Here is a 23335-nt window from a genome sequence, read left to right as displayed (position 1 = left end):
GATCTATAAGACCCACAAGAAATCTGCAGAATATAAAAGCTACAGTTTGCAAGGATGGTGAGATTTTGTGGTACTTAAACAAAATTAATTTTCATTTAATATTATAATGACCCCTTTACGGTGAGTAAAATTGGCGTCTTTTACTACTAAACTAACCATGTTCTAAAAAGATTCCAAGGACTGTCCTGGGATTCCTACAGGCAGCCGAACTGTGGATCCTGGGAACAACTTTCAATTCCCCCTTCCTTTGCTCCAAATTCCAGCTCAGTAGGGGTCCTTGGGACCTTTCCCACATCATAGCCCGGCCTGTTTTTGTGGGAGGAGAGGCCCGCATACCATTCCGGAACCGCTGTCTTCGAATTATGCTAGCTGGACGCTTCGTTTTGTTGGCTGTAACTAGACGGGCTCACACAAAGAAACCACACGCTATATTAGAGGTTCTCACTGGGGCAATGCTGCCCCCAGGAGACATCTGTCGAGGTCTGGAGACATTTGGTGTTATCACAACTGCGGGGTCAGCGGGGCGGGGGGCGGGGGGGGGAGGGGGCAGGTAGGGGTGGCATCGTTACTGACATACGGTGGGTAGAGGCCAGAAATGCTAGTATCTTACTGTGCACAGACCAACCCCCACCACAACAGAGAATTATCTAGTCCAAAATGTCGATGTCAACGTGGAGAAACCCTGCTCTATACGGATAGACTTTATGCTGAGATTAAATTACCATTTGTTTACTTATTTACACTTCTGTGCCCCGCTTTGTAATAACAAGTTATATTTTCCCCAGATGCTTTAGTGAAGTGGCTGGTATTGACGTGAGGCCAGCCTATTTTACATCCACACTGCTGGGAAACTACAGAAAGAGCGTAGTAATTATTGATTTGTTTTATATATGATGAGCTTAAATGTGAATTATATGGCGTCATGTACCCTCAATTCCTCCTGGGTCTGGGTTAGGTTAAAGGGGAAACGTGCAGAAGCAGCTGAAGATCATTTATTTGTGGACATATGTGTTAATATCCTTTTTCGTCTCTCCCTCGTCCTTTTACAAAGACGTTAAGTTTAATATTAGTAATAAGGGATGGAGAAACGGAAGGGAGAGTGTGTTCTGGAATCTTTTAAATGTCCTACAAGGACCACTGGTGATTATAATAATAATGCAAATTAATAAGGAACACTTTTTGAGCATGTTCTATGCTCCCGACCCTGTGTGCGGCCCCGACAACTCCGACCATTGTCTCGCCGAGGCTGGCAGCATCCCGGGGAGGTCCACACTGCCGTCGTTTAGAAGTTTAACGACTCGCCCAAAGACATCCAGGTCCCTACAAGTGGCCACGGGAGTAACTTAGACAGTCTGGCTCCAATCGTTAACTCTTAACCCCATGTTTGTATTTATCTGTCTCCACGTGCCCCCGTCCCCACCCCACCAGTCTAAAAGTTCTTGTTTATAGTCCCTGCAGGGCCCAGGACCAGGCTTCCCTCTCAGCCCCTGAACTTAATCGAATTGAATTAAAACCAGATTTCACCTCCGCGGAGAGTGAGCCTCTCGCAGGCGGCCGCACGGGGGCGCGCTGGTGCCAGCCACGTGCGCGTCGCGGTGGAGGAGCTCAGGCTGGAGCCCCAAACCAGCCCGGGCCGGCGGGAAGGGAAGAGAATGGAAACCTTCCTGGGGTAGGGGTTTGGGGAAGGTTTCTGTGAGGAGGAGCCGCCGCCCTACTTCAACACATTAGCGCATGTTTTCTGCATTGCAAAGACAAATATGATTCCATCAGGGAATGGCTATAACCACTTAATTAGCTAAGTCCCTATTGTTGAAACACAGTGATGAATTCAGCAACTGCCCGTTTAAATGGCGTGGAAATACGTGTTCTCCAGGCCAGACACTGGGCTGTTCTCAGGCATGTGTTCCTTTGCTTTCCCTGGGCACCGGGACAGTCGCCAAGGGCTGATCTTCATTTGGAAAAGAGAATTTGTTCTGCAGCCCTGTCCATTTCCTTCCAGAGAGTTCTTTCTCCTTTGTAAGGCCCTGCTCACAGGCCCTAATACTCCAGGTGGTATCTCAAGAGTGACCACCACTCTGACGTCCCAACTCAGACACTCTAGAGATTGAGAGATGGACCCTTTGATAACTAGGTCAGAACAACAGGCATGAACTTCTATCTCCCTTCATCCAACAAAGGCCCCTAAAAGCTCCCCTGGTCTCATCTCATTGCTGGGGAGCCATCCACTCAGCAGGTGCAAGGCTGAACTAACCTCTCTCTGCTGTTGACCTGCTTCTCCTCCCTTACTCTCCACTGCAAGCCAGTTCACAGAGTGGTGGTTCCTTAAATGGTTTGTCATTTCAGGATGGCTGATGGTTAGTACATGAAGAGTTTATCCTTGACTACACAGCTTTCTAATGCAGTTCTAAAGCAGGTCTCATGAAGATACTTTTTTCTGAACATGAATGTATCACAGACTTCTTCTACTTCCCTATTTAAAATGAAAAGCCCCTCACTTCTATCCGTCTTCCTTGCTTTATTTTGCTCCAAGGCATTTGTCATTACCTTATACGCTATATGTTTTACTTAGTTTTGTCTGTTAGTTCGTGTCTTTGTCTCCAGCCCCTGGAACAACTCTGTAAATTTCTCTCAGTCTCAGCCCCCTGAGCTCAGCTTAAGTATATAGATCTCTCTGCTGGTGAGGTTGTGGAGAAAACGGAACGCTTACACACAGAGAGAGAAAATTCAGCTTTGTTTTATTCAGGTCCTCAGTGGGTTGGAAGATGCCCAGCCACATCAGAGAGGAAAATTTGCTTTAACCAGTTTACCAATTCAAAGCTAATCTCTCCTGGAGACACCCTCACAAACATACCCAGAAATAATGTATAACCAGATATCTGGGCATACCCTGGCCCAGTCAAGTTAACACATAAAACTCAACATCACAGTGGTCTTTGGGGCATCAATAGTAAACAGTGGATAGATTTTTGAGAAGACATCAAAAACATAAAAAAAAATTACTATTACATGATTAAACTGAAATTTGGTCTACTTCAAATACAGATTGTTGAGTGATCACCTACTATTGACTACCAATACAAATTTAAGCTGTAGTTAATTTTGATTTACCATGACAGCTAAGAAAATTAAAGGTTAGCCTTGCATTTATTTTCTAAAATGAAAAAAAACACTCTATTACTTTTCAAGCATATTTTGATTATCCAAAAAATAATCTTAATTAATTACAGTAATGACCCTCAGATACTATTTTAAACTAAAAACAGTAAGCCAAATATTTTTCAGAAAGAATAGAGAACTAAAAATTGTCTAGGATTTAGACACATGTTTATATTGTTTGGAGCTGGGATTTGTGACATGTAGATGGGTTGGGGCAGGGTGGGGAGACATCGGGGCAGGGTGGGGAGACATTGGGGCAGGCTGGCTGGCACTGCAGTTTATCACATATTGTAGTTTCTTCCATGTCGCCGATTTTTAAGTCTTCTGGATCTTGGTCCTCTACATCCACCTGTGGTGCCTCTGAATCGTTCCAGGGATTTGCGGGGACGTTTAGCGGGTAGGGGCCCCACGTCTCTCTCCCACCTCCATTCCTGGGGAGGGACCAGTCGAAGACTGTGGCTGCCAGCTGGGGGTAGGGAACAGCTGCCTACTGCAGGAGCTGCAGCATCCTTGGGCTGGGTGTCCTCCCACTCCATTGTGGTATCAGAGGTGTTGCTGAGGTGGTCTTTCTGCCAGTGGGAACAGCCAGGAACTGGGCCAGGGAGCACTGCTGGAGCTGGGTTGTTGGGGCCTCTTAGGATGGAACTGGGCCCCAATTCCTGGAAGAGAGAGTGTGCAGAAGAAAAGAATGTCAGAAAGATGGGGTCTGGAGGACTGATGAGGCAATGCCCCAGTCAGCAGTTTATTTCATGCACAGGGTCTCATTATATACTTTTCAGCCCACAATGGCTGACGTCAAATCATTACAACAAAGGGGAATAGAACATTGCAAGCCTGGGGATCAAGATAAAACTAGTACGTAAAGATTGATCCAAAAAATCATAAAACAAACAGATGACCTTTTCTACTTACAGGAATAAGATAACATTTTACGACTGTCAAAGCAAGCGATAAATCTTGAGGACAACAATTTCAAATGGCATGCGAATAATCGCAAGCTTCAGTGAATACCTGGTAAACAAAGTGATAAAACTAGCCCAGTACAAAAACTTCAAGAAACACAATGTCTAATAAAACCACACAGGCTTCACCCAGCCATAATATTAGGTCAGTGAACTAGAAATAGACTTTTGCAAAATCAAACTCCTTTCAGTTCCTTCTTTCCCTCAGCTCGACTGCTTCCAGGGAGGGAGAAATGTGTCTGGGCTCAAGCTCCATTATGGCGGAGACACTTAGGGGTCTCTATGCTGGAGTGATCCCCACACTGGGTCAGGCTTCCCAAAGGGAAGGACGCCTCCTGCAGGGCTGTGTGCGCTGGGCACTCCATGGCCCTTGGAGTGGGAACTCACAGGCACCTGGGCCTTGTCAGTCCTGTTCATTTCTGTCAGGCTCCTGCTATGGGCATTTCCCTTTAAGGCCCTGGGACTGCAGTCGACAGAAGCAAGGTTTCCCTGAGTCTCCAGGGGCCTCGAGATAGATGCTGCTCCCCCACTGCTACAGGGGCCCCCTTTCTCCTCCTCCTGCCCCTGGGTCTCTACCTGATCGTCGATGTCCATCGGCTCCTCCTCTACCCTCAGCTCTGTATTTGGGACTCCGTCTTTTACAGGAGTGATCCCCACGGTGCTTCTGCTGTCTGCAAAGTGGTGTGGAGACAGCATGGGTGTCTTCCTCGTGGGGTGCCTCAAGACAAGAGGAGGAGGGTCCCGTCGTTCGTCACTTGATCTCAGGATGTTGCAACTGACTGCAAGACAGAGCTGAAGGCCAGGCTCAGGGGTCAAAAAAAATTGATGAAAGTATAGCGCTCCCCGGGGTGGTGCACGCGCAGGAACTGCAGGGTGGTCCTGGCCGGCTGAAGAGTCTGCATACAGAGGAGGTGACCCTTGTGAGGCCGGCGCACGTGCAGGAACTGCGGGCTGAACCTGGCCACATGAAGAGTCTGCATACAGAGGAGGTGACCCTTGTGAGGCTGGCGCACGTGCAGAAACTGCGGGCTGAACCTGGACAGCCAGAGTGTCTGGATAGACCGGAGGTGACCCTTGCAGTTGCCACTGCTGCTGGGGCCTGCGTTGGAACCAATAAAGAAATTTACTCAAAAAATTCCCCATGTTTGGGAAGTTGTGCACAGACCAATACAATGGTCAGAAATGGAGAGGGTAGTCCTGAGTCACCCACTAGTCTGTGTCCGGGTGGGGCACTGGGCAGCTGGGCTCTTATGCCATCACAATGGGGCTGGTGACAGAGCAGGGTGTGGGGCAGTGCACAGGAGCCCAGTAAGGGCACCTACAAGTGGAGTCAAAGATACTGGATACTGGTGAAACACAAAACTAACCACAAAAGACAATGAATACAGGAACTGCCCAGGTAGAGGCCATAACCCAAGAAGAAATAGCACTTTATATATATACATATATAAATCCAAAAAGGCCACACAATATTTGTATTTAAATACTTTTATTTTCATTTCACAAAAAAGCAACAGTGTTTGCAGTTAAACATGCCTTTTAGTCAGTGCTGGTCATATGCAAAACAGGTTATCAGAAATATAAAGAAAAATAAGCCTTTTCCCTTTACAAGTGAAACAACACAATTTGCATATACAATATTATAGATACATATTTTCAAAATCTTTCCCAAAAGACAGATTATAATACAAATTTAGAATTCCACCCACAAGCTCAGACTCAAGGAATTGAAGATCTCTATAGGGGTTTAAATATAAAAGTGTAATACCTTTACAAGTTTCCAAGTAGCTACTTTCCAAAGTATTTGAAAGAGACTGTTCTTCACAGCAACATGGAACACTTGGCTTTCATCAAGACCGCTGTAAGACTAAGTTTTGTCTCAATGTGAGTTTGTTGATTAATGCAAATGCTCCAATTATGCCGTAATTCTCATTTTACATACACATACATACGCAGAGTATTATTGTACTGATGGTTTATACAGTTGAAACTTCTGGAGCATTTCCTCCAGCTAAGCCATCACCTTTACTTCCTCTGAAGTATTTTAAATTAAGAACTGTTCAGAAATATCACTAATGACTACCATGACTAACTCCAAAAAGGTTCCCTTTTTTCTTTCACTTATGATCAAATTTAAATGTGTCATGAATAAACATTTTTTTTTCCTACAGCAGCAGGTATAAGTAATAACAAAGTATAGGCTAATTTTTCAACACTAGAACCTGAGAGTTTGATATACAGTCTATAACAGTGCTTTGGAAATTTTCTAGGAGTTCTATCACTCAATGTTACCAAAATAGTAATATGGCAAATCTTCAGCATGGAGTAGAAGAATCATAAAGGAGAAAACAAACAATGTTAAGAGGCTTGAAGGGAGGGAGGAAAGCAGAGAGGGAGGGAGGGAGAATGTGTGCACATGCATTTTCTTTGATGCAGACAAATGCGGAGTTTTAACATTTACCATATGGTAGATAAAGAGACACGGTGATATAAGAATGCTTAAAGCGAACATACAGGTCTGGATACACGATATGCACCAAAATACAATTTGTGAATTCCAGTGAAGAAGACATCTAACTGTGTAGGCACGAAACTCAAAATGGAAAGCATACAATGGAGAACAGAGGAGAAAGATGCAGCCACACAAAGAACTCTGGTAGGAAAGGGCCAGCTTGTCTTGCCAGATGTGGGGGTTGAAAGAGAAAATTCCTTTTGGATTAGTTTTAGGGCTCATGTTGTTATTCATCGGAGCCACGTCGATAACTCAAAAGGTTCATTCCAAGAAACAATTTCTACTAGGTACGCAAGCTATGTTATTGATGGAATCATAATAAACTTCTATAGATGAATCAGAATTCCAGGCCTCAAAAAGAAGCTACTCTTAAGGGTTTGCAAATGAGTTTTAGACAGGACTTTCATTGGCTTATCAGCTTCACCGGTTTACTAGTTACTAAGAGATACATCAGCAATGAAGTTTAAACACACCTTTATTCAGTACTGTCCTCTTGCCTTTCTAGAATTTACAAAAGCACAGGTCCCTTTTCGCTATCTCATTCAATCTGAATCAATATAAGAAATGCTGGATCTAATTAGTTTGCACAGCTCAACCATATCCAAGTGTCTTTCCCATCTTATCTGCTGCACACCTGCTGCCATTAGCTACATCACTACACTGCTACACCTTCCAGCCAGATGGCAGGGATTTAGTAGGTCTTTATTTTTGTTAGGTACAGTCAGACCCCTGCAAAGGACTAAGTGTTAAAGGAAAATAATGAAGGAAAAAAGCAGCAAATTATGTATGTTCATCTCTATGTTTGCATCCTTAATGGAATAGATCCTAGAGAATAAAATAAAATAACCACAAAACAACCATACTAACTACTGCTAAGTGAGGAATATGTAGGAGAGGAAGAAGTGAGCTGTCATATTATGAAACTCAACTTTCATTATGTCCCTACATAGCCATGCAAAAGACAACAAAACAAAATAAAGATATGAAAACATATTTATACTTATTAAGAATATTTCCCTAAGAAAAACAGAAAATCTCTACAAAACAGACAAGTAAGTAAACGACACACAACTATTCTATTTGCTATTGCCGAAACAGGCAATAAGGAAAGGGGAGGATGGGAGATTTGTCATACACTGATCCTCGATTTTCACTAGGTACCTATATATCCACACAAAGGACTAGGTACAAAACCAGTAACATGAAAACATTTATATACATCTTTAAAAAGTATAGACACTGTCCTTTTCCCCTAACCACTACCCACCCAAAGAACCCCTCCCTGCAAAAAAATAAAAATTAAACAATAAAAAAACCCAAGATATGAAATGATTGCCCCTGCAGGCAACAAGGGAAGGGAAACAGAGGAGAGCTATCATACGTCTGGACCTCCACGTTTCATTATGTACATACATGTCCCAGCAGAGGACTGGCATCACGTTATATAACACACAGCATTTAGCAAATATTTATATATATTAAAATACTTGTGTGTGTGTGTGTATACATATATAGTATATAAAATGTATATACACATAAATGTGTGTTCTTGTGTGTGTGTGTGTGTGTATACACACACAAAAACACACACCACACCGACACCTCCCAAAAGAAACCAAACATCTACTCTACCATTGCCCACTAGGCAATGAGGGATGGGGAGTATGGGAGATTTTTCATAGAGCCAATCTCAACTTTATTTCTACCTAAGCAGTCATGCAGAGGACAAGATTCAAAATAAAGTTAACACAAAAAAGTGGCAAAACATTTATACACATTTAAAAAAATTATGTATCTTGCCTTTTCCTCTCACAATCCCACTCCTCATTAACACCCTCAAAAGCAAAAAGCCAAAACCAAAGCCCTGCAGTGCTCATATACTATTGTTTGTGTACACAGGCTCTGAGGAAGGAAAAGAATATTTACCACAATCCTGGGTCTGGGTCCCTCATTACATTTGATTCCTACAACTGGCTTGAGAGTGAAAGAACAACAACAAATACTAGCAAACTTGTATACACATTTAAACAAAAGACAAAGACAAACCCAGAAATCCCCCACCTCCCCCCATCAAAAACAAAAAAAACAAACAAAAAACACAAACCCTTAAACAACTACTCTACTAGCCATTGCCCAGACAGGCAATAAGGGAAGGGGAGAAGGGGAGATTTTTCATAGAATGAACCTCAATTTTCATTACGTACCTAAGCAATCATGGCAAGGCCTAGGTACACAATGAAGCAACTGGAAAAAGGAGCGAGAACATTTATATACATTTCGAAAAGTACACACCCACCCTCCTGGAGACAGGGAGATGGAGTGAAAAAGAAAAACCATCTATACTACTCTATAATTATTGCCCACACAGGCAATAAGGAAAGGGGAAAAGAGGAGATTTTCATACATCCGGACCTCCACGTTTAATTAGGTACCTGTAAGTCCAAGCAGTGGACTGGATACAGCATGAACTAATACAATATAGTAATGAAAAGTATATATACATTTTTAAGAGTATATATTCTGCCCTTAGACCCCTCCCACCCGTCAAAACTTCAAAAAATTCAAGCTACTTTAAAATTATTACCCATATACATAAAAAGAGTTAAGGGAGAAGAGATTGTTATACATCCATAACTCCATGGCTCTTTAGGAACCTACATGTCCAAGTGAAGGACCAGGTACCCAATGAAACACTATAATGAAGAAGTAAAAATGTGTACATACATATACAAAAGTATATACCCCAATACTCACAGAAGAATCCCTGAAGCTAATCAACTATTCTCTCAGACACTGCCCACACAGGCAATCTAAGGGAAGGGGAAAAGAGGAGAGTTGTTACAGGCTGAACCTCAATTTTCCTCATCCATCCATGGAAAGGACAAGGTAAGAAAGGTAGTGACAAAAAAGTAGCAAAAACATTCGTATACATTTTAAAAGCGTATACTCTTACTCTGAAACCACTTTCTCTCTCCTAGAAAAATATCTTCAATAAACCCAAACTACTCTAAGTATTGCCCACATGGGCAGTAAGGGAAAGGGAAAGAGGAGATTGTTATACATTTGGAATCCCGTGGTTCATTACGTACCTTTCAGTCTGGGCACCCTACGAATTAATACAATGAGTAGTAAAAACGTAAGTGCATTTTCCTACCTTCCCCGTCCCTCCCCCTCACCTCAAATACTCCATTTGACAACTACTCTGTTAGCTACTGCCCAGTGGTCAACAGGGATGAGGAAAATGGGAAACTGTTATACATCAAGATCACCACATTTCACTAGTACTTTCACGTCCACAAGAAGGACACAGTGTGAATTAAATTAGTAATACGATGTAGTAGCAAGTATATTTATATACATTAAGTACCTACTCCACTCTCTCCCACACCCTAAAACAAAACAAACTACTCTATTAGCTATTGCCTAAAAAGGCAATAAGGAAAAGGGAGAAGAGGAAATGTGTCATACTCTGAACCTCAATTTTCATTAAGTATATATACATCTATAGAAGGAAACAAGTATAAAATGAAGTAGAAAAACGTGGCACAATATTTATACACACTTGAAAGAATAATATACAACCCCAGCACCCAAGACTAGTCAAAACAACACCGCCTTAGGCGGTGTTCAAATGTCACCATACAGGAAAACTTCTCAACCATATTATATTATAAATATATTTTATATTATATTCCTTTGTCATTCTCATTTCCCTTATCATATTTTATTTTCATGTTAGCACTTATTACTTAACACAATACCTATTTATTCATTCATTTGTATACTGGCTGTCTCTACCTTTGACTCCTGAAATGACAGCTTCAAAAAAGAGATGGTCCATCTTCTTCCCTGATATAACCCAGCACCTAGAACAATGCCTGGTACACGGTTAGTACTTGTAAGATTTGCTAAATGAATGAATTCTTACAAGGCAACCTGCATCAGAATTAGGCTTGATGATTATAAAGACCAAACAGAATATGTCTGCTAACATATTTCCCTACCGGCGCTTACCTTCTTACACACAATACTCCAAGTAAGCGCCAGTAGGGATAACTGGATAAGTTATCTAGTATCCTACTTTTCTTATAGAATATTTTCCAAATTCCCAATTCTGATACACGTAGTTACCATGTTGACAGGGATTGACTATGATGTGGAAACTACATGTTCAGAAGACACTGAATTCTGGGATAAGAGGGCTGGGGTCAGAGACAGAACTCTGTTATGACTCTGTTTTGTTATTATATACTGAACTTAGAGCATTTTAAGCAGGATTTCAAATGCTGAAATAACTGCACTGTTTAAGTTTGGTATAATAACAGAACCTCAAGTTTTAAATTTTCTGTATTGACAGGTCCATTATGGGCTTCAAAAATCATAGCAGTAGCTCTAATTGGAATAGATTTCATATAGCTAACTGAACTCCTGATTTTCTTGTTTGTTAAAAGTACCTGTGCAGTAATTCTTCCTGTCAGTCAGGTTTGAACCTGAAAAACATTTCTGCCTCTTTCTTTACCTGCCTTACCCTGTCACTAATAATTTCTTTCCCTGCCCAGTATTTTTTATACCCATTGTTTTCTTTCCACCCTTACTAGCACTCCTCATTTCGAACTTTTATCATTTCATGCCTAGACTTTGGCAGCAATTTCCTGACTTTATATTTCTCTCCACTTAAATCTACTTTATAAACTGAAACCAATTTACTTTTCCTAAATAGTAACTTTAATCAAGTTATTTCACTGTCCAAAAGTCTTTTCAAGCTTCCCATTACACAGGAAAAGAGGATTCCTTATGGTATCCAGAGCCTTCTACAACTGGGCCCCACTCAACTTTCCTTCCCCTCTTCACGAGGCTTCCACTGCAGTCAAACACTGACTCTCAGAAAAAAACATACTTGCCCATTAGTACTTCATTTTCTTTGCAGATCTCATTGTTCCATTCCTGCACTACCCTATACGTCCCATTCCCGCACTACCCTATACGTCCCATTCCCGCACTACCCTATACGCCCCATTCCCCTTACGTATATTTTAATTATTTAAAGCATCTCAATTCCCATTTTTCTCCCCCAAATTTCTCTTCGTTATCCTAGGCAAAAATTCTCTGCCCCACTCACTACATATTACCTCTTATTCCTCCACAAGTACCAACCACCTAAACTTTCAACTACTTGATGGCACAGACTGTATCTCACACATTTTATGTATTTTCTTCTCTATCTAGTCTGACAGCCATAACATTCATCCCTCCCCACAATATAAATGTGAATGACACTATTATTCCTATTCTTTCATTCTCTGACCCACGGTGATTCGAATGGGGTTTAACTTTCTGCTTTTTCTTTACTTTGAAACCCAGAGTGTATGTTTCAGATCCTGCAATCTAATCTTCAATTCTTAAAATCTTTTTTGCTTACTTGTTTTGGCAATCCTGACTTGAGAGCATATCTCATTTCTGAGTAACACAGCCAAAAGCTTGCTTAGGACCTTCCTCAAACATACTCTACCTGTAAATCTGGAGTGTAAACTGACTTTAAAAGATGGATTGCTATAAGATCTGGTTAATTGTCTGGAATACTAGTCATACAACTTAAATGAGAATTAGAGAAAGGTAAAAACTCACAAAAAAGTTAAGACTAAGATATATATATATAAGCAAACATTTTAAAGTTTAACATTAATACCTGAAAAAAAATTAATCTTTAAAATAATCTAAATCATGCAGCTTACTCACATATGAAATTTGAAACCCACTCCAACTACCTTTTTGTTCACAGTAATACCTTTAAATAGTAAAAAGAATCAAACATTCCAATAATTTGTTCTGCAGTCTGAACAGATGGTGGTGATAACAGACGAGTTGAATTTAAGGAATCTCTCTTCATGGTTTTAAATCGAGCATCTAAGAAATCTTCGTACTTTAAAAAAATGAAAAGGTTAGAGTATCATGAATAGTGTCAAACGCAAAAGTATAGTAATTATTTACATGAATTAGACTAATTATTATGTAAGATCATTAGCAAAAAAATGATGTGTCACTAAACTTCAGAATATAAGCTTTCAAAAATGTAGGAAGATTGTGATCTTCATTAATATTCCTTAAATTTAAAATTACAATTATAACATGGCCACATGAAAATTAGCATTTCCTAAACAATAGCATATGAAAAATTAAGAATCTATTACCAAAGTAAACAAATGCCAACTCTGGGTACACATGATGAATATTCTAAAAAGGTTAGCATATATATTTTCTAAATGAAACCTGAAATTTAAAAAGAGAAAGAACAAAAACTGGTCCTTATGCTTATTTCTTATATATAGCCTAGCGTTTCTATTGAGAAAATATATATTTCCCTTAACTGAGGTCCATTTTAAATAAAATATAACTCTTCAACAGAAAGAATTCTTTAAGAGGTCAGCAGATGAGCTCCCCTAGAACATGTATTAGACGTTTTTGCACATGCTGGGCACCACCAAGTGGTCAAACTGTGTATCTCATTGCTTAATTAAGTAGCATACACAGATTTAGAATATCTTTCTTAGTACTCTAGCTACCACTTGATATTCATCAATTAACATCGGTTGATTTCTCCTACCATTTGAAATTTTTGAACAAGCCCTATCAAAAATTTAAAATCAAAAGCTCTAAGAGTACTTCTGTTTTAAAAGCCATCTTGGTTCATAAGTTTAATATCAGGAAGTTTAATAGAAAGTCAAAAAAATTCAAGGTTGGAAGGTATCTTTACACTTTCCCACCTGCTGTTTGAGTTATCTTGATAATATCTGGGCTAGTGTGTCTGAATATCCCTAAGTACTAGAAATATTTCCTGAGAGTCTGATACCACAGTGACAACACTATTATACCTCTCTGTATTGAAATGCTATTTCTAATCTTTGGAAAAAGGCATAAAATGTGGTTTGTACCTTAAAAAGGGCAAATTATTTATTTGTAACAACTTATATACCATTATTACAAGAATGTACATTGTGATAGTAAAGAAACAGTAATGCTACAAAATGTTTTAATTTTTTTCTCTTTTTACACACTTTAAATTTTGCAAAAAGGAATTTGCAACTTTATCTAAATTCCTGCAAGCAGAACTACAACTCTTTAGAAGAAAATGTTGCAAAACAGTTTGAAATGTTCATCTTAGTGACAAAAATATGAAATAATCTTATACAAGTTCAGCTTTCAATGAAACACATCGATAAATAGTAGCATAATTTTCACTATCAAATCTCAAAAGGTATAGCTATCAGTAACCAAGGTCAAGCTTGGCATACCTTCCTAGAAACATTTTCATTACTCCAGATGCACAGAAAATACATGAAAATGTGATTTGACTATTTTTCCTCCTAGCATTCATAGTAGGCCAAAGATACTCTGTACTTACACTAGAAAGCTCTTTGAATATTTTTTCCAAAGAGAAATACTCCATGAAAGTGGCAAAACCTTCATTTAGCCATAGATCATTCCACCACCGCATTGTCACCAGATTGCCAAACCACTGAGGGAGAGAAAACAACCCACAGTATATTTATATCCTCAGGAATTTCTTTTAAATAATTGGCTGAAGTGTCATATTAGTCACCCATAACTTGATTATAATATCTTAAAAATACACTTATAGTTAAACTGTATTCAAATTAATTTAAAACTTATAAAAGTTGTATAAATTTACTTTAAAAATAAAATAGAAATTTTAACATTTTACCTTAACTGAATGGGAAAACAAGCAAGAAAGGTTATTAGCATATTTATCAATTTAATAAACATGGAATATAGCATGAATATAGGGAAATTAAAACTTTTTTTGGCCAACTCATAAAGTGAGATTTCCTAGATAATGACTTTTTCTACTTTCTAATATCAAGTTAGTAAGATTATTTTCCATTATATCTACTACCATCCATAATAACTAAAAAGTCTCTATATGAGAGATGTTTCTGTAGTCAGAAAGCCTATAACTTTGTTTCTCCTCAGTTGCCCAAATTGAAGACAGTATTTGCATGATTCAAACCAGAATTCAAGTAACATTCCTTAAGGATTTCTTAAGGCCAGGAGTTCAAGCCAGCATGGACAACATAGCAAGACTCTGTCTCTACAAAAAAATTAAGCCAGGCATGGTGATGCATGCCTGTGGTCCTAGCTACTTGAGAGGCTGAGGTGGGAGGATCACTTGAGCCCAAGAGTTCAAAGTTGCAGTGAGCTATGATCATGCCACTGCACTCCAGCCTGGGTGACAGCATAAGATCTTGTTTCTTAAAAAAAGATGGCATATATATAAACAAATGAAGTCAGAAAGATATTAAATATTTCCTTCTATGAGATAGAAGAAAAGAGGAAGGAAAAAAGTAACAGTAGAGTCCCTTTAAAAAAATGTATCTAAAAAGTCCTTGAAATAAAAAGTAGTTATAAGATATGTAATTTGGTCAGTGTGGCCTAAGGCTTATCTCAAATCAGCAGTAAAAAGATGAGGTTACTGCATAAAACAAAATACCTCTGAGAATTACAGTAACATATTTCTCTATGATATTATCTTCAAACCTGTTTCAGAGGAAGATGATTTATAAGTCCTAAAGAGGAAATAACAGAGTAATAGTCCCAAATGGTGGCAGGTGGCTTCAGAAATAACAGACATAGAGGAGATCCCCCAAAAGACAACTTACCTATATGACCTATTTTTAAAGCAAATAAGAATGTGCTTCATATGCCAGTTTGTCATGAAGTCTTCACAAGGGCTAGATTCATACATGGTGTTTGAAGTAGGAAATAAGCTGACTAGAATACATCCTATTCCTAACCTGTTGCTGTCATGACATCACCCAAACCATATCCAATTCTAGTTAATCACCTCATCCAGGGTGAGGTGATACCTACAGACAAGGTATCAGGGAAGAATGGGGGTGCTATGTACCCATATAATCATCTTTCTCTCCATATCACACAAACAGTACCTTTGCCATTTTCTCAGAAACCCCCTCTCCAAAATTAAAAAAATTAACAGAGAACCCCATTCCAGCAAGAGATGAATAAAAAATCCAGCCCTGACAGCTACCATTCGAGTTGTCAGAAGAGTGCGACTTAAAGAAAGGGATTCTTCCCCACAAAGTTATACTGGGCAGTGGCCATTTGTCAGAGGCGAGGCAGCTGTGTATTACTGAGGGGGAAAAAGAAATCTTGAAGAGATAGTGGCTCTACATGGACCAAGTGCTGCCACTTATTAGCTATATGACTTATGGCAGGCCATTTATTTAAACTGAGTCTCAGTTTTTACATCTGTGAAATGTGATTAATACCTACCCTAGAGAAGTTATGAAGAAAGACAGATGTGAAAATCCTTTAACCTGCAAAGTCACACATCAACAACTGATAGCATTTTCATTGGAAAATTGTTTGTGTTTAAAAAGCATTTTTCTATTACTAAAAAAGGCAATACTTAAAAAAAAAAAAGGTGAAGAATTATTAGCATCTAAATGCTAACAATAACTCCAGGTGTGACATGTAACAGCCCTGGTTGCTAATACCTGGTGGGCCACCTCATGAGCAATGATTTTAGTCATCAGTTTTCTATCCGCCACTGAAGAAGTGTTACTGTCATACAGAAGCATCTCCTCTTGAAGGGTGACCAAACCCCAGTTTTCCATTGCTGCTGCTCTGAAGTCAGGAATAGCCACCAAATCTAGACATAACAGGAAATTAAGTGATCAACTTTCCCTCATCTTTTGGCATTTTCTACTCAAAATATTTTATTCAGTGGTTTATCATTGTGAAAGCAATGAATTCTTCTTATGCTTCTAATAAATGGAATCTTCCTTATTCTAAATCTGCATGCTCCCTACCCACATGTCAGCTGAGGAAGACCTGTTCAAACCCTTTTAGAGTCACTGGACCACTGTGTCTTAGTGAGGAAAGAGATGCCTAATTCCTTCACAAATCAATCAGCTTCCCAGAACAAGAAGGACAAAGTTCATGGCCAATACTCTACTGTCTAGGACTAGCTACAGTACTGAAATGCTCTTGCTTTCCTGAGCACCCATTACTCAGTTTTTAGTATTTGAATCAGGTATTTCTTGGAAGTTACAATTAGTCAAATTGCAGACTAAGTCCTAAGCAAGTTCCTACTTATGCAGCTCTATAAACTTTTTTACAGCCCAAGAAACTTAAGTGTTTGAAGTTCCAAGTTTGGATATATTCATGAAATCTAAATAATCTTAACAAATACAATTTTAAAGCATTAGTAATGTTTTTTTGGTTTTATCTGCAAACAACTTGGGCAGAACTTCCTTTTAAAAAACATTCGCAAAATAAATCTAGGTTCTAATTATAACAAAAATCAGAGACACTATTTGATTCTTACCCAATTTCTTAAGTGGGTACTGAATTTCAAAGTAGTTTTGAAAAAACTCGAGAAGCTTCACAGTTGTTTCGAAGGCATGGTGAACTTGACCAACCTTTTCTGGTACAGCATATATAGAAACCTAAAGGGAAACATTATGCACGATGTAAGGACAGGAACAATTAAAATGGCATGATATTCAAGTAGCACTGTCTAGACTAGCATATCTGAAAATGCTATAGAATTTTATGAGATCTTTCTGGATAGAAACACTTGCTTATAGTTACTTTAGGCTCCACAGAGTTTAGCAACTCCCTTCCATACATATAAAATGTTGAAAAAACTTACTGATTCCCTCCCCCTCGACTTTTTTTAAGCTAGCAACATTCAAAATAACTACTTTAGGTCATCTTATAGCAATTTGTAAGTATTTGCCTGTAACTATATGACACTCTTCTCTTCTTCCATTACCTGTAGTTGCCCTTCCTTACTTATGAGGTATAAAAATTGAGAGTTATTTGAAGGACAAAACTAAATGTTCATCATTTCAGGACCTATCACTGCACCTGGCATCTAGCAGGCACTTAACACTGAGGAGTCACATCTTATGATGAAGTTAGTTCTAAAGTTAAGATGTAAGGCATAAATTGTACATTTGTTGAAATTATCCTGGAAAAAAACAATTAGAGACCAACGTATTCTCTTCCAGTAAGTATGGCACAGCCAGTTTTTCTTCCAGTGCTTGGGATAGCTTACGTTTTTTTTTCAGTTGTTGGTGTGTTTTTAGGGATCAGGTTATAAAAATATACATATTATACAGAGAAACACTTGTGATACGAGTTGAACACAGTAACTAAAACCAACTGGAGAACAACAGATTCATGTCTCCCACTGCCCATTCACTCCAGGGTACATGCTAAGAGAGAAAGCAGATGGAATCATACTTACTATTTAAATTGCAATTCTTGCTCACTCTTTTTTTTTTTGGCTAATGAATACATTAAATATATATGATGCGACAAACTATAAACATCTTGTTCAGTAGGTATAAAAAGGTAAGTGTTAAACAGCCATGTTCAAAGCAATGGGTTTTACAAAACAATACTTTTATTTTCTAATTGATTTTGAAAAGCCCTCGATACTCACCTGGGAAAGTAGGATGTAAATTAGACACAGCAGAAAACAAAAACATCAAAATGAATATCTCAACAGGTGGGAAATGAAAACTTGTTGAACAATTCATGATTTGGAAAAAGCACATTGGTAAAGTCTAACTCCAATTTTAGTTTCCCATTAAGTGATGTAAAAACTGTCAACAATTTCTCAAGGCAAACAAAAACATAAAGTGGGGAAAGGACACCCTATTCAATAATCAGCAGAGTAAACAGACAACCCACAAAGTGGGAGAAAATCTTCACAATCTATACATTCGGCAAAGGCTAATATCTAGAATCTAAAAGGAACTCAAACAAATCAGCAAGAAAAAAAACACCCCATCAGAAAGTGGGTTAAGGACATGAATAGACAATTCTCCAAAGAAGATATACAAATAGACAACAAATATATTTTAAAATGCTGAACATCACTAATGATCAGGGAAATGCAAATCAAAACCACAATGCATACCACCTTACTCCTGCAAGAATGGCCACAATAAAAAAATAAAAAAATAACAGATGGTAACATAGATGTGGTGAAAAAGGAACACCTTTACGATGCTGGTGGGATTGTAAACTATTACAATCACTATGAAAAACGGTGTGCAGATTCCTTCAAGAACTAAAAGTAGAACCATCATTTGATTAATCAATCCCACTACTGGGTATTTACTCAAAGGAAAAGAAGTCATTATACAGAAAAGATACATCACACACATTTATAGCAACACAATTTGCAACTGCAAAATGGTACCAGCCCAAATGCCGATCAATCAATGAGTGGATAAGGAAATTGTGATACACACACACACACACACACACACACACACACACCATGGAATAGGACTCAGTCATAGAAATGAACGAAATAATGGCAATAGCATCAACCTGGATGGAACTGGAGTCCATTATTCCAAGTGAAGTAACTCAAGTGAAGTAACATTGAATGGTAACAGATTTGTTAAGTTTAACTTATTTGTTTCATGATTTAATAAAAATAAAACCTATTTAACAAAAGCAAAAATAGAACAAAACTTCACACTCTCAAAAAGGACAATAATATGACCTGCAAGATTTATAAAGGCAGAAAATATTAGAAGCTTCAATACTAAATTTTCTGAAAAAACACCAGTCTTCCTCAACAGATAACTGGACACACAGAAAAGCAGAAATTCTACCCCTCTCCCCTATAAAAACAGTTAAGTCTACCCAGAATAACTGATTAGATGGCTTTAGGAGAATGATATAAATTGAGTACAATGTTCCAGGCTTGTGGAAGATAGTTGAGGTAGAAATGTTTTTAGTGGAAATCTGGAACAAAGTCATGTAGTCATGTTTCAGACTAAACATGAATAAATTAAAATTATAACTTCACATGGATGATACTGGTGAAGGTTCTACTTCAATGCTCAATGTCAGATGTGGTGTCCACATCTGAGTAACCATGACTAGATTCTGATTCTACATGTTATGCCTATCTAGAGTAAAAACAAAAGAAGGCAGTGGCAAACAAAAGCAGGCAATGTCTTTCACAACTGGCCTAGAGTTGTCTAGGTAATTCTGGCATTTCTGAAGGCAGGGGGAAATTTATGGAATGAAGAATGAACAGAAATGATGAAATACGTGTTCCTCTTTTTTTAGGCTTTTAACAACAATGCAGTATTTAACATTGAACAGGACATGTATAATAATCCACAGTCAACCTGGATATAGGAATATACAGTTCCTCTACTCTTTAGGCCAGTGGCTCCCAATCTTTTTGGTACCAGGGACTGGTTTTGTGGAAGACAATTTTTCACAGACAGGGGTGTAGGGGAGAGTGACGGAGGCAGGGGCATGAAGGGATGATGATTTTGGGATGAAATTGTTCTATCTCAGATCATCAGGCATTAAATTCTCATAAGGAGTGTGCAGCCTAGATCCCTCAAATGTGCAGTTCACAAAAGGGCTCATGCTCCTATGGGAATCTAATGCTACCCTGATCTGACAGGAGGAGGCGCTCAGGCGGTAATGCTTGCTTGCCCATTGCTCACCTCCTGCAGCACAGCCCAGTTCCTAGGATGGATCCTTGGCATAGAAGTCTGGGACCCCTGCTTTAGGCAACAGTTCCATGAAAGTGTTGCAAATTCATAATTGTTAATAAATATGAAATGGAAAGAGTCCTCCTATAAGGGACTCAAGCCCTTAGTAAAGAATTAGGATCCAAGAAATACCGTTAGTTCCCAGCTTTTCAAAATCTCACTATGGCTGCAATATGCTCACACCACCATGTATCTTAGACTACTGCTAATTTCAAAAAAGTTTTGAGTTTTGAATGTACCTTTTAGATTTTTAACTAAAGATATTAAAACAAACTGGTAATATCCTTAAGAATCAGAGAGCTAGTGAATAAAGAGCCAGGATTCGAATGTGGCTGTCTGAACTGTTCACTTCACTATTATACTATACTATACAGTAGTCTTAACAAAATAAGGTAGATTTATAGAGGCATCTCCAAAATGGGGAAAAAAAAAGGTAGAAAATCAAATGTATTGAAGTAAAAGGTGTGGGACTAGACCTATAATTCTCAAAGTCTCATGGTTTTTGGAGAGTATGCTAGTTTCTATGTTCATATCGATAATCTTTAAAAAAAAATAATTCCGGGCCGGGCGTGGTGGCTCACGCCTGTAATCCCAGCACTTTGGGAGGCCGAGACGGGTGGATCACGAGGTCAAGAGATCAAGACCATCCTGGTCAACATGGTGAAACCCCATCTCTACTAAAAATACAAAAAATTAGCTGGGCATGGTGGCGCGTGCCTGTAATCCCAGCTACTCAGGAGGCTGAGGCAGGAGAATTGCCTGAAACCAGGAGGCGGAGGTTGCAGTGAGCCGAGATTGCGCCATTGCACTCCAGCCTGGGTAACAAGAGCAAAACTCCGTCTCAAAAAAAAAAAAAAAAAAAAAAAAAAAGTCTTACAAAAATAAAATAATTCCACAAGAATGTAAGCTCCTCAAAATCAGGAACCACACTACATTAATATTTGTACTCCATATTTAAGAACAAAGCTTAGAACAAGTTATCATATAGTAAAGGTATTATTTGAATGCATTTAATGTATTTATTTGGGAGGTATCTTTTAAAAAACGATTATATTTTTAAAAATATACATGGGCACAAGTCAAAAGCAAAACAAACAAAAATACTTATTAACTGAAGCGGTTTAAAACAGTATGCAAGAAGAATCTGGGCTGGATGTGGTGGCTCATACCTCTAATCCCTGCACTTTGGGAGGCCGAGAAGGGCAGATCACCTGAGGTGAAGAGTTCAAGACCAGCTGGGCCAGAAAAGTGAAATCCTGCCTCTACTAAAAATACAAAAACTAGCTGGACATGGTGGTGCATGCCTGTAATTCCAGGTACTCAGGAGGCTGAGGCAAAGAACTGCTTGAAGTTCTTTGGAACTTCAAGGAGGGGGAGTTTGCAGTGAGCCAAGATTACATCACTGCACTCCAGCCCGGGTGACACAGTGAGACTCCATATCAAAAAAAAAAAAGAAGAATCTGTATTAAAATTTTTACACTATGCTTATTTCTGGATCCCCATTGCCCCTTCCCCAATAAAAGAAGAAGAATGAAGCATGGTGACCTGAAAAAAGATTTATGCTTTGCTGTATTTTTCATCTCAGTGATAAAAAGAGATAAAGAACAAATTATTAACATAACGTAAAAAGGAAAAAATTCAAAAAAAGAAAAATGGGAAAACAAGAAAAAGAAAAAAATCACGTGGATTTGAATCCTATTATTCTCTGGTTTCAATAAAATGGAATTAAGTCCAAAGTACTCATCTCCCAAGACTTTTTTTGTACATTACATTCTCTAGATAGATTCATATTTCTGTATTTAGTTTTCTGGTTGTTATCTGTAGTGGAATATACAACTAAGATAAAAAAATTTATAATAATGTGCAAAGTTCTAATTACAACCATGGAGTTCTACTGAACAATTAGGCATTGTCAATACCACAGATGGACAAACACATTGTCAATACTACAGAGGAAGTACTGTGGTTAAAAATCTATCTAAAGGACATCTAAAAAGCATCAAATTACCAAGTACAACATGATATTTCATGAACTAAAAAACAGACAAATAGCAAGGAAATAAATACTGAGAGTATTGGATTGCTTTATCCTTAATCATATGACCATGCTTAAAATTCACGTAAAGATACGCTCTTTCAGTTACTTGAAAGACAGCCAATAACCTTGTTGAAGGTAAAATCAAATTATTTTAGCTCCAATTTTCAATTTTCTTTTTCTTCTCCTAGGTTAAATTATTTACATTTATATTTATATTAAACTTGTCCCCCCCAATCAAATTAACAAATAATCTTTACCTTGCAGAGTATTTCTATTTTTTTTTTTTTAATTTTATCTATCTATCTATTTTATTTTTTTTCTGTATGGCAGAGCCTTGCTGTGTAGCCTAGGCTGGTCTTGAACTCCTAGGCTCAAGTGATCCTCCTGCCTCAGCCTCCCGAAGTTCCAGGACTCCTGCCATTTTATAAATGGAATCATTTTTTTTTAACTTGCTTGTTTTTTTTTTTTTTTTAAATTATACTTTAGGTTCTGGGGTACATGTGCAAATCATGCAGGATTGTTGCATAGGTACATACATGGCAATGTGGTTTGCTGCCTCCATCCCCCACCCCCGTCACCTATATCTGGCATTTCTCTCCAACCTCCCCACCCTCTGCTGTCCCTCCCCTACCCTCCCCAACGGACTCCAGTGTGTGATGCTCCCCTTCCTGTGTCCATGTGTTCTCACTGTTCAACAACGTGTGGTGTATGATTTTCTGTTCTTGTGGCAAAGTATTTCTTAAATATTTTCTCACAATATAGGTGCCAGTCTTCAACAATGCTTAGAGCCCCTCTTAGAAAGATTTAGCAATAAAAAGTAATTTAAATTGTTAATGATGCCAAAATATTTATGCTTATCAATCTCTCGGGCAAATCTGTATAGCTGCAAATACCTTTATGAGATCTAAAGATGAAAAGTTTATTTTTAAACTCCATCAAATGGATATACTATAGTCTTAAAAGAACATCTTAACGTATAATTCCTTATTTATAATGAAAAATTACATTAGGCATAATGAGTATCTGTGAGTATCTGTGAGTGATATGCAGAGAATGCATATCACTGAATGGGATCTGCAAAGGA

The 23335-nt window shown here is 38.5% G+C and overlaps 2 protein-coding genes across 3 annotated transcripts; both read right to left on the bottom strand.

Annotated features, from left to right (window-relative positions):
- Positions 1 to 2718: 2718 nt before the first annotated feature.
- LOC110568413 (putative UPF0607 protein ENSP00000381418) lies at positions 2719 to 4814 on the bottom strand. Its single transcript, XM_021671560.2, has 2 exons — positions 4695 to 4814; positions 2719 to 3815 (listed from the first exon to the last, which is right to left on the bottom strand). Exons 1-2 carry the CDS (start codon positions 4812 to 4814, stop codon positions 3438 to 3440), a joined length of 498 nt encoding a protein of 165 aa, XP_021527235.2. The 3' UTR covers positions 2719 to 3437.
- LOC135274891 (leucyl-cystinyl aminopeptidase-like) lies at positions 2719 to 20868 on the bottom strand. Of its 2 annotated transcripts, none has more exons than XM_064376183.1 (6): positions 19517 to 20868; positions 16997 to 17118; positions 16164 to 16318; positions 14030 to 14143; positions 12416 to 12550; positions 2719 to 5217 (listed from the first exon to the last, which is right to left on the bottom strand). In XM_064376183.1, exons 1-6 carry the CDS (start codon positions 19576 to 19578, stop codon positions 4924 to 4926), a joined length of 882 nt encoding a protein of 293 aa, XP_064232253.1. In that variant the 5' UTR covers positions 19579 to 20868; the 3' UTR covers positions 2719 to 4923. The 2 variants fall into 2 exon arrangements, with proteins under 2 accessions (XP_064232253.1, XP_064232254.1); XM_064376184.1 differs by lacking the exon at positions 2719 to 5217 and adding an exon at positions 5591 to 9440 and having other exon boundaries at positions 19517 to 20855.
- Positions 20869 to 23335: the final 2467 nt, after the last annotated feature.

This window comes from Aotus nancymaae, unplaced genomic scaffold (genome assembly GCF_030222135.1).
Source record: "Aotus nancymaae isolate 86718 unplaced genomic scaffold, 86718_ANA_hifiasm-v0.15.2.pri h1tg000014l, whole genome shotgun sequence".
NCBI classification, from domain to species: Eukaryota; Metazoa; Chordata; class Mammalia; order Primates; family Aotidae; genus Aotus; species Aotus nancymaae.
Note: the sequence above shows the minus strand (reverse complement) of the source record. Positions and strands in the feature narration are given on the sequence as shown.